The sequence below is a fragment of the Mobula birostris genome, chromosome 7 (genome assembly GCF_030028105.1).
Source record: "Mobula birostris isolate sMobBir1 chromosome 7, sMobBir1.hap1, whole genome shotgun sequence".
Lineage (NCBI taxonomy): Eukaryota > Metazoa > Chordata > Chondrichthyes > Myliobatiformes > Myliobatidae > Mobula > Mobula birostris.
In genome coordinates this window covers 91,622,892-91,635,137 of record NC_092376.1, presented here as the reverse complement: position 1 = coordinate 91,635,137, position 12,246 = coordinate 91,622,892, and the positions used below count along the sequence as shown (strand labels likewise).

Genomic DNA, 12,246 nt, shown 5'->3' with positions numbered 1-12,246 from the left:
CCAGGTAACACCAGCCTTACTGTAAAGTATAATGGAGGTATCATACTATGGATATGCTTTTCAGCAGCAGGATTTAACTGGAAATCTGATCAGGATAGATGGGAAGATGAATGCTACTCAATATAGAGAGTGACATACACAAAAAGTGCTGGTGAACACAGCAGGGCAGGCAGCATCCATAGGAAGAGGTATAGTGGACGTTTCAGGCCAAGACCCTTCGTAGTCCTGACGAAGGGTCTCAGCCCGAAACATCGACTGTACCTCTTCCTGTAGATGCTGCCTGGCCTGCTGCATTCACCAGTGCCTTTTGTGTGTGTTGCTTGAATTTCCAACATCTGCAGGTTTCCTCGTGTTTGCGTTTTTAAGATATAGAGAGTGCATGGATTAAAAACCTGACAACCTCTGTCAAAAAGCTTAAACTGGGAAGGAAGTTCATCTTTCAAGAGGAAAATGGCCCAAAGCACACTGCTAGAGCTTCAAATGAAGAAATTGGTATCTTTGAGTGGCCCAGTCAGGGTTCTGACCTTAACCTGATCAAACATCTCTCGAAAGAGCTCAAGATTGCTGTCCAACATTACCCCAAACTAAGCTGGCACAGCTTGAGCAATTTTGCAAGAAGGAATGGGCAATTCTTGCTTTATCACGTTGTGCAAAGCTAATAAGGACTTATTCAAAAAGACTACTGGCTGCATTGGCTACGAGAGGTGGTTCAACTAAGCACTGAGCAAATGGGGATGAATATTTTTGAACTGACAGTTCAGTTTTTCATGATTTTTGTGCTCTACTGTGAAAAAAAGTGAAAAAAATGTGAAAAAGGCATATGTGATTCACAAATAAAAATTCTCTGTTAAATTGAACCTCTGGTTGTAACACTCATTTACATGAACAAAAGTCTGGGGGTTGAATACTTTTACAAGGCACTGCATATTTTTATTGGAATGTTAGAAAAGTACCATGGACTACAGGGGGAATTACAGGGTTTTGTTGAGTCACAATAAGGGAAAAGTATTTTGAACTTCACAATGGGGAACTACTATATTTAAAAATAAACAGAACTAAGACTATTACTCTCTGGTAGAATTTTCTATTTTGTCAAGTATAATCTGAGTTCAAAAACATTTTTCACAATTAAAGTCAGCAAACATCGACTGAATAACGTTTCTTAATGTACATTAAGAACCATCTTGAGAGGTACTAATCAATCAGTTTTATGGACATAGTCACTTTAAAGCTCTGAATCATATTTCAGACTACCAGTTAACTTTCCATGGCACAATACAATGCATCGTAATGCCAGTGGTATGACTATTTGTTTCAGATAAGCAATATCTTGATCAGGACAATGCTCTCTGGAGACAATAGGAATGTTATGCACTTTATTTGCACTAGCTGAATCATTCATATTCCACAAGCTTGTAATAATATCTAGTTTATTTTAAACATATACTTGAAGGTTCCTTAAACACTTAAAAAAAACCTGATAGGGTAAAATGGGGAAGAGACCATATCTGGAAATGGGTGAGGTTCTGATTCCAATATAATGTGGTTTATTCTAAATAAAGTCTAACAAAAAGTCTTCTGCTAAAACACAACATTTAGACAATGCTGTTACATAAATTGCCAATCCACACAAATGCAAATTTTTGAATACAGAATAAATCCAAAGCTTATCTCACATGCGCACACACAAACCTTGTTCAAGAAGGGATCTTCTTCCTCGAAATATTCTTTTTCTTTCTGTTGATTTCTCCCTGTTGTGCATGTTTTTCTCAAGAGATTCACTGACCTATAAAGCAAAACATACAATTTTAAAATATTCATCATATGACAACAGATGGTAAGGGATCTGGTTTGAGCAATTGCAATTCTTTTGGATTTAATTAGCTGTACCTGATTTACTGAAGTGTTCCAGTTGGTTGAAACACCCTTGCTCATCCTCATCAATGCTTGTAAGTAATCCCTTTGGAACCTGTACGTTCCCAAATCCTCTTTTAGAGCTGAGATTTCTGCTTGTAGTGCACAAACTTGGCATAGAGTTACTGCGGTTATGTAGGCCAACAAGAAAACTGCAGAAGTAAGGATGAAGGCAGAGCAAATCAGTTTTCTGTGTTCTGTGTGGTATTCTTTCCTTTGTTGTAACATCTTGATCTTCAATCCACTTTTCAACCACTGCAGCACAATAGTCCGTTCAGCTTGGCAAACTTCACATTTATTCACATAGTTGCCACTTGCTGAAAGTTGACTTTCTCTGTAAAGTTTTCAAGTTCTGCATTTGCACACAATTATACAGCTGCACAGTTTGAACTGTAATTAAACAATGATTGATCGGCAAGATACTTTCTTCCTAATACAAACTCCACCTCCTTTGAAGACTCCTCCCTTCAAATATAACTTCCCCAACTTGCCCAGCCAATCTTGTTCTGTGTTATTTATTGCCTACAACACCTTTCTTTCTTCATCATTTTGGAATGATCTTAATTGATTGGATGTGACAGTTATCTTCATTCTCACTATAACTTGCCATGGAAAAAGGGATTTGCCTTTTGTTTTGATGACCTTGAGACTAAGAAGCCAGTTAATAATAGTAACTATGATGTTTAATGCTATGCTATATTTCAATTTGCCATTCTCTGTATAGTGGCTTTTCTCTTATAAATGTTGTAATATTTGGGGAGGGTCAGCCCCTTTTGGGATGTCAGTGGGTCTCTGAAGTAGTGACAATGTATGAGATCCTGCTGAGCTACACATTCACCAGGACGCAACCCTCTGCCTTTCCTTGTTTATCCTTACTGCTCTGAATCCAAGGGCTAATCTTGTTAAAGCATCCGGGAATCTAGTATTCCCAAAAGCTTTAGAAGATATGTTGTCTGACCTACTCAGTATTTACAGCAACCACTGGGATTGCTCCAATTCACAATCAGGACCTCAAAGATCTGTGACTGTAACATCCAGAAAGAAAAGGGTAGCATAGATAAAGGCATCCATGAATGGCAAGCTCTCCTTATTGTCTGAAGCCAGCCCATAACAGACATTTATAGATAAAGGCATCCATGAATGGCAAGCTCTCCTTACTGTCTGAAGCCAGTACTGAATCACTGAATCAATATCCCAAGACTCATCATTGTACTTTCAAAGGCAATATGACAAATACATTATGGATTAGACAACAGGTGTACCTTTGATAATGGTGCCAAAGGTATAAAAATTGATACAAAAAGTAATTGGATTCTCCTGAGAGAGGTGCATACTACTGTATCACTTTCCACTACATATGGCAAACAGATCAATCTATCTTGATTGGCATACAGTGTGGAGTAGGCCCTTCTCGGCCTTCAAGCTGCACCAACCATCAATCCCACAATTCAATCCTAGCCTAATCACAAGACAGTTTACAATGACCAATTATCCTACCAACTGGTATGTCCTTGGACTGTGGGAAGAAACTGGAGCACCTGGGAGATACCGACGTGGTTACGGGGGGAAGGTACAAACTCCTTACAGACAGCATCAGAAATTGAACCTGGGTCATCTGTACTGTACCACTACACTACCCTATACCTTCTAACTAATTACTGAATGTACTAACATGAAATGAAAAATAAAATATAATTTATTGTTTCATTGTTACATTGAAAAATTATTTGGAGTACTGTGAGAAGTTTTCGGCCCCATTTCCAAGAAAGGAGGTGCTGACGTTGGGGAAGATCCAGAGATCCAGGAGAATGACCTGAGGAATGAAAAATTAATGCTTGAGGAGCATTTGATGACTCTGGGCCTGTACTCACTAGAATTTAGAAGAATGAAAGGGATTTCATTGACATCTATAGGATATTAAAATGCCAAGATAGAGTACATATGGAGGGGGAGGAGGGAATGTTGGCTCAGACTATGAGAGGACTGCGTTGGGCATTTTCATGCCTTACAAGTCGCAGATTGGAAGTCTGTGTGGGGCGCTACTCCTCGCACAGACACCAGAACAATGTGAGGTTAAGTGCCTTGCTCAAGGACACAGACACGCTGCCACAGCTGAAGCTCGAACTAGCGACCTTCAGATCACTAGAGGAACACCTTAACCACTTGGCCACGTGCCCAACACAAATGCAGAGGACACTTCCTATAGCGGGGGAGTCCAGGACCAAAGGACATAGCCTCAGAATAGAAGGATGCCCCTTTAGAACAGAGATGAGATGCCAAATTCTTTAGCCAGAGGATGGTAAAACTGTGAAATTCATTGCCACACAGAGCTATGGACACCAAGTCATTGGGTATCTTTAAAGCAGAGACCAACAGGCTATTGATTAGTAAGGTCATCAAAGACTACGGGGAGAAGACAGAAGAATGGGTTGAGAAGAAAAATAATTTTGCTCCTATGTCTTACCTGGGAAAGCTTCATTCCTCGCCTTTACGGCTACAAAAGTATAAGTGTGTCTATTTCTAATATCTCTAAATGGACTAACAATTAACAATAATAAAGTGAAATAGAATAAAATATTAATTTACCTCTTTTTCCTCATAACAATCCTAAGTCTTCCCTGAAATCAGTGGGGTTTTCCAGGGATTTTGCTTGGGATGGATCATTTCAGGTATGAGAAGAGAATGGAGACGCTAAGTCTGTTTTCCCTGGATTGAAGGAGTTTGAGAGGAGAGAGGACATATTTGAAGTATGTAAAATTATGGGTTAATGCATACAATGTGCTGAAGGAGCTCAGGGAATAAACAGTTGACGTTTCAGGCCAAGATCCTTCATGATGAAGGGTCTCAGCCCAAAGCATCAGCTGTTTATTCCCATCCTTAGATGCTGCCTGACCTGCTGAACTCCTTCAGCACATTGCACGTACTGCTCTAGATTTCCAGCATCTGCAGAACCTTGTGTGTGTAGTCGTGGTCTCTCTCGCTGCTCCCGAGGGAAGGTTCTTGCGTTTGAGTGATCTCTCTCTCTCTCCCACAATGCTGTTGGCAGATGGCACTGGAGCAAGGTTTAATCAACGCAGGCTGTAGATTTGGACTCTAATTCAGGTTTATGATGTGTTCTAGCTTCTAGTTCTTGTTCCGGTCGCTCTTTTTTTACTACTTTTGGGAAATTTTTGAATCAGGGCCACCTGCAAATAATAAACACTGAGCTGAACTGTTCCTTACTGAAATACGCCTTTTCATTTTGTTTTATATTCTTGTGTTTTCGCTTGTTTTTTTGGTTGCCGTTTGTGCAATTTTGTTTTGCGCGTGGGGGAGAGTATTTAATTTAATTAAAGCCTATTGTGTAAATACCCACTTTTAATAAATGTTTTTCAAGATGTTACAAAGTAGAATCATACATTTTCCACTCATATTTCAAGGAAGTGGGGGAAATATTATCAGGTGAGTTTAAACGAATTAAGAGAGCCAAGTCCCAGTGAATGAACGGCGCGAGGGAATCAGAGTCCTTCCAATTTGGAAGAGAGCAAGAGAACTCAGCACCCAGTAAATGAAAGAGCACAAGAAGCCGGGCCCCATCAGTGGATGGGACCATGGGAACCAGCATTCAGAGTCACATGCTGAATCATGTGACTTCCAGACTTTGACGTAGTTCACTGGCTAATATTGCTAACTTTAGGTTTTTTAATGATTTCAACGTATTTATTAAAGTTTATGGGGGATAGAGAAGTGAAGTGAAAGCAAGGAGGCCCTAAAGGGGAGATGAAATGGCCTTGGCAAGCAGATTAAGGAGAATAATCATAACTTTTATATACATATTACAAATAAGAGTTCAGCAAGGGAAAGGGTAGGAGCATTCAAGGATCAAGGGAGGAATCTGTGTGTCAGACCAGGGATATGAGTGCATACTTGTCATTTTATCACCAGGGAGAAAGATGTGAAGGCTGGAGAGTTATGGGGGGAGGTGAGTTGATATCCTAGAATATGCTTACATCAGGAAGGGTGTTAGGTACCGGCATACATTAAGGTGGCTAAATCCCCAATGCCTGATGGGATCTATTCCAGGATGCTATGGGAAGGAAGGGAGGGGATTATTTCATTGATAGCTTCAGATGACATAATATAGCAAATGTTGTTCCCTTATTGAAAAAGGTTAGTGTAAACAAACCAGGAAACCACCAGGCCAGTAATCCTTACATCGTGGTAAGGAAATTACCAGAAAACAATTCTAATGAAGAGTAATTACATATACTTGGAAAGGCAGAGACACATTTGGGACAGTCTGCATGGTTTTGTGTGGGGGGGATCCCGTCTTTCAATTTTTTTACTAAGAAAACTGAAGACAGAGTAGTATTCATAGTAAATATAGACTTTGGTAAGGCTTTAACAAGGTCCAGGTAAATTTTCCAGTTGAAATCATATGGGATCCAAGTTGTGTTGCCAAACTGGATTCAAAATTGACTTGATGACAGGAGGCAGAGGGAAATTGTCAAGAGCACTTGGAAGTGTGTACTGTGGGGATTGCTGCTGAGACCTTAGTTGTTTGTGATATACATAAATTACTTGAATGAAAGCAGATGTGATCTGATTATGCCAAAGTTACAAATATGGGAGGAGCTGTAGATAGTAAAGAAGTTTGTCTAAGGATAACCAGAAAGAAATTAGCTGGAAAATTGGGTGAAATGATAGGTGGAGACAAGTTTGAAGAAATGTATTTTGGGATATCAAATATAGGCAGAACATATAGAGTAAGTGGCAGGGAGATCAGGAATTTTGATGTACAGAGATGCTTTGAGGTGTAAGTTCATAGCTCCCTGAAAATGGAAACACAGTTGGAGAGAGTCATGAATGAAGCATTCAGCATGCTTGCCTTCATTGGCTGGGCATTGAGTACAAGATTTAGGAAGTTATGTTACAGCCACACAAAATACTGGTTAGATTGCACCTGTATCGTGGACAGTTCTGGCTGCCACACTTAAGGATGTGGATGTAGCAACAAAATATTGTTGAGAATGTTGCCTGGAATGCAGGGCTATAGATAGGGCAGATAGACTAGGTTTAGTCTCATTGCAGTGGAGGATGCAGAGGAGCGACCTGATAGATATTTACATAATTGAGTGCATTAATTACATTATGAGAGGCACACAATGGATAAAGCAAACAGTCTTTTTTCTTCCAGGATGGGGAAGTCTAAATCTGGAGTCCACATGCTTAAAGTACTGTTAGAGGTAAGAAATTTAAAGGAAATCTGAGGATTACGTTTTTAGATTGAGAGGACAGAAGTAATATGAAATGAATTGCCAGAGAAGGTGGAAAAGGCTAATACAATGGAGGTTCCACCTGTTTGCTGCCATGGACTAATACCATTGAGTGAGGGGTCCGTGGCCCCAGGCTGGGGACCCTGCTTTAAAGGGAGATTGGTGAGGAAAGTGCAGTAGGATCTGAGCCTAATGCAGATGAAGGGCATTAGCAAAGTTACGCATTGTGATCAGCATAGATGTTTGGAGCTGTATTGCCCACTTCTCTGCTGAGCTTTCTAATAATATTAGCTAATATTAAATTATTTGCAGTCATATTGGATTAAAAAAAGCCTTTGGAATATCTGTAACTATACAGATACAGATAAGGCCATCAGACCACAAGACAAGGGAGCAGAATTGGGCTATTTAGCCCATCGAGTCAGCTCTGCTATTCAAGCATGGCTGATCCTTTTCTCCCTCCTCAGCCCCACTCCCTGGCCTACACAGCTACCTGTGGTAACAAATTCCACAAATTTACCACCCTCCGGCTAAAGAAATTTCTCAGCATCTCTGTTTTAAATAGACATCTCTCTATCCTGAGACTGTGTGCCCTTGTCCTAGACTCCCCAGTATGGGAAGCATCCTTTCCACACCTACTCTGTCCAGGCCTTTCAATATTTGAAAGGTTTCAATGAGAGCCACTCTCATCCTATGAAATTCCAGCGAGTACAGGCCCAGAGTTATCCAAACATACCTTGTATGATAACCCTTTCATTCTCAGAATCATCCTTGTGAACCTCTTCTGAACCCTCTCCAATGCCAGCACATCTTTTCTTTGATGAAGAGCCCAAAATTCTTCACAGTACTCAAGGTGAGGCCTCAGCATCACATTCCTTCTCTTGTATTCTAGACTGCTTGTAATGAATACTAACACTGCATTTGCCTTCCTCACCACCAACTGTACCTTCAAAGTAACCTTCAGGGTGTTCAGCACAACGACTCCCAAGTTCCTTTGCATCTCAGATTTTTGGATTTTCTCCCCATTTAGAAAAGTCTGAACATTTACTTCTACTACCAAAGTGCACGACCATGCATTTTCCATCATTGCATTTCATTTGCTTCTTTCTTGCCCATTCTCCTGATCTTTCTAAGTCTTTCTGTAGTTCTTCTAGTGTTACTTCAACGCTACCTGCCCCTCCACCAATCTTTGTATCATCTGCAGACTTGGCAACACAGCCATCTATTCCAACATCTAAATCATTGATATACAGCATAAAAAGAAGCGGTCCCAACACCGACCCCAACGGAACACCACTAGTCACTGGCAGCCAACCAGAAAAGAATCCTTTCATTTCCCCCTCACTATCTCCTACCAATCAACCAATGCTCTAACCATGCCAGTAACTTTCCTGTAATACCATGCTCTTCTCTTGGTAAGCAGCCTCATGTGTGGCACCTTGTCAAGGGTTTTGAAAGTCCACATATACAAAATCCACTGCATCCCCTTTATCTATCCTACGTGTAATCTCCTCAAAGAATTCTAACAGGTTGATCAGGTAGATTTTCCCATAAGGAAACTATGCTGAGTTTATCCTATCTTGTCCTGTGTCACCAAGTACTCCATAACCTCATCCTTACTAATTGACTCCAACATCATCACAACCACTGAGGTCTGGCTAACTGGTCTATAATTTCCTTTTTGCTGTCTTCCTCCATTCTTAAAGAGTGGAGTGACATTTGCAATTTTCCAGTCCTCTGGCACCATGCCAGAGTCCAATGATTTTTGAAAGATCATTACTAATGCCTCCACAATCTCTAACGCTACCTCGTACAGAACTTGAGGATGCAGCTCCTCTGCTTCCGGTGACTTATGTTCCTTTTTGAGCACCTTCTCCCTTGTAACAGTCACTACACTCACCTCTCTTACCTCACAGCATTCAGCATCTGGCACAGTGCTAGTGCCTTCCAGTGAAGACTGACACAAAATACTCATTTAGTTCATCTGCCATCTCCTTTTCCCCTTTTATTATTTCATCGGCCTCATTTTCTAGTGGTCCTGTATCCACTCTCATCTTTCACTCCTAATGATTCTTTTTGTTGCTCTCTGTAGGCTTTTAAACACTTCCCAATCCTCTGACTTCCTACTAAATTATGCTATGTTGCATGCCCTCTCTTTTGCTTTTATATTAGCTTTGACTTCCCTTGTCAGCCATGGTTGTATTATTTTGCCATTTGTGTATTTCTTTGTTATTGGAACTCACCTATCCTACACCTTCCTCATTTTTTCCCAGAAACTCACACCATCGTTGCTCTGCTGTCATCCCTGCCAGCATCTCCTTCCAACTTACTTCAGCCAACTTCTCTCTCATACCACTGTAATTTCCTTTACTCCACTGAAATAGTGCTGCGTCAGACTTTACTTTCCCCCTATCAAATTTCAAGTTGAACTTAATCACGTTGTGATCATTGACTCCTAAGGGTTACTTTACCTTAAGTTCCCTATGTTCATTACATAACATCCAATCCAGTAGAGCTGATTCCTTAGTAGGCTCAACAACAAATTGCTCTAAAAAACCATCTTGTAAGCAATCAACAAACTCACACTCTTGAGAGCCGTTGCTAACCTGATTTTCCCAATTGACCTGCATGTTGAAATCTCCCATGACTATCATATATTGCCCTTTTGACATGTCTTTTCTTTTTCGCTTTGTAATCTGTGGTCCACATCCCAGCTACTGTTGGCGGGCCTGTATATAACTGCAGTCAGGGTCCTTTTAACCTTGCAGTTTCTTAACTCAACCCACAATGACCCAACATCTTCCAATCCCATGTCATATCTTTCTACTGACTTGGTGCTATTCTTCTCCAGCACAGCCACACCACCCCCTCTGCCTACTTTCCTATCTCTCCGATACAACACAAAACCTTGGACATTCAGCTCCCAGCTACAACCATTCTTCAGCCACGATTCATTGATGGTCACAATATCATACCTGACAATCTGAAATAGTGCAACAAGATCACCCATCTTATTTCTTATACTCCATGCATTGAGATATAACACTTTGAGTACTGTATTTGCTACTTTTTTTGATTTCGCATCCCTGCTGGCTGCAATTTTTTCCTATCATCTGCCTGCCCTTCCTGACAGTCTGACTGCATACTTTGCTTTTAAACTATCCATCATATCCTGAGTCCATTCACTCTGGTTCACAGCCCCATGTTAGTTAGTTTAAACCCTCCCAGGCAGCTCTAACAAACCTGCCCGTGAGAATACGGGTCCTCCTCAGGTTCAGGTGCAACCATCACTTTTGTACAGATCATATCTCCCCCAGAAGAGATTCCAATGATCCAAGATCCTGAAGCCCTGCCCCCTGCACCAGCTTCTCAGCCACAAATTAATCTGCCATTTCATCCTATTTCTACCCGACTGGCGCATGGCACAGACAGCAATCTAGAAATTACTACCCTGGGGGACCAGCTTCTCAGCTTCTTAAATACCTAGTTTTCCCAAATACTCTTTTCAAGACTTTGCTTTTCCTTCTATGTCATTCGTACAAATATGGTCCAAGACATCTGGCTGCTCTCCCTCCAAAATACTGTGGATGCTATCCTCCTCAACATCCCTGACCCTGGCAGCTGGGAGGCAATATACCATCTGGGTATCTCGTTCACATCCATGGAATCTCATCTGTTTCCCCTGACTATTCAGTCCCTCTTCTCCCTCCTTCCCTTCTGCACTACAGATCCATGCTCAGTGCCAGTTACCTGGTCTCCGTGGCATTCACCATGGAGGTTATCTCCCACAACAGTATCCAAAATGGACTGTTAAAAACATTGCATTGATACACAGTGTAATTTTGGGCCCTAGTCCATACAGACTTGAAGGTAGCAACGTAAAAAGATAGAGTGGTAACAAAGACATACAACACACTTATGAGGGCTTGGCATTTAGGAATCAGGACGTCAGCTGCAATTGTTTGCAGTTCTGGTCGCCCAATTACGGGAAGATTGTGGCAGCTTTGACGGAAGTTCAGAAAAGGTTTACCAGTATGCTGTTTGGATTAGAGGATATTAACTACAAGAGAAGGTTGAGTAAACTTGGATTGTTTCTTCTGGAGTATCAGATGCTGAGGGGACACCTGCTAGAAGTTGGTATGATTCTGAAAGGTTTAGATAGGGTAGAGAGCCAGAATCTTTTCCCAGAGTAGCATTGCTTTAAATTAAGTTGGGTAAAGTGTAAAGGGGACATGCAGGGCAAGTTTATTTTTCTTTTTACACAGAGCAGCAGGTAAGCATGTGTAATATACTGCGAGTGGTTGTAATGGAAGCAGATATTATGGTGATATTCAGAAGCCTTCAAATAGGCACAGGAATATCCAAAGAATGGAGGGATATGGATTATGTTTAGGCAGAAGGGATTAGTTTAATTTGACATCATGTGCGATGTCACTGTGGATTGATGGGTCTGTTCCTATACTCCATTGTCAATAAAAAAAAATTGCATTCTTTGTTATCTGCAAGGAATCCATGTCCACACCTCTTGCGGATAACAAGGACAAGACTAATTAATGTCAATGGAACCCTCTTTTTAATATCTCCACTACATATCTCTAAACTATCCTGTAAAAAAAAGTTTCATCTGATGAATATGCAATAGAACTTGCACTGTACTGCATTTAAAAATAGTCAGGTTGCTTCATAAGTTGATGGAAATTCATTTTTAGCTAAGTAAAAATCCCTCCTTGCACCTGCAGCATCCAGTTGATTTTTAATTTTAAAGCTTATGTGGCAGTTGCTGCCATGCAATCATGTTGAAATTAAGCTTTTCAGCTGTATTAAGCTTCCCTTTCTCTGGTTTAAAATCTATTGGTCAGCCAGCCAAAATATATTTTATTAAAACGTCTCCAGTTTTCCTTTTCTACACTTTGAATTTCACCTAATTTGATCATACAACAGTATCAACTGTGTGGCCATTCTATGCATTGCTTTCTGCAGTTAATATGAAATAAGGTGCATGATCTTATAGGACAGTGTGGAACTGGAAAGTAGGATGTTATGCGCATCACAGAGCTGCGGTAGAAAGATCACACCA

General features: G+C 40.7%; 1 protein-coding gene across 1 annotated transcript in view; it reads right to left on the bottom strand.

The window, feature by feature from the left end:
* The window catches only part of LOC140200942 (uncharacterized), a 292,708-nt gene extending 281,766 nt beyond the window's left edge, over nt 1-10,942 (bottom strand). The window contains exons 1-3 of the mRNA XM_072264586.1: nt 10,920-10,942; nt 1,891-2,248; nt 1,693-1,786 (exon numbers count right to left, since the gene is read on the bottom strand). Coding sequence (XP_072120687.1) covers nt 1,693-1,786; nt 1,891-2,248; nt 10,920-10,942 — 475 coding nt within the window. The remainder of the gene's footprint in view (nt 1-1,692; nt 1,787-1,890; nt 2,249-10,919) is intronic.
* Between the last annotated feature and the right edge of the window lie 1,304 nt (nt 10,943-12,246).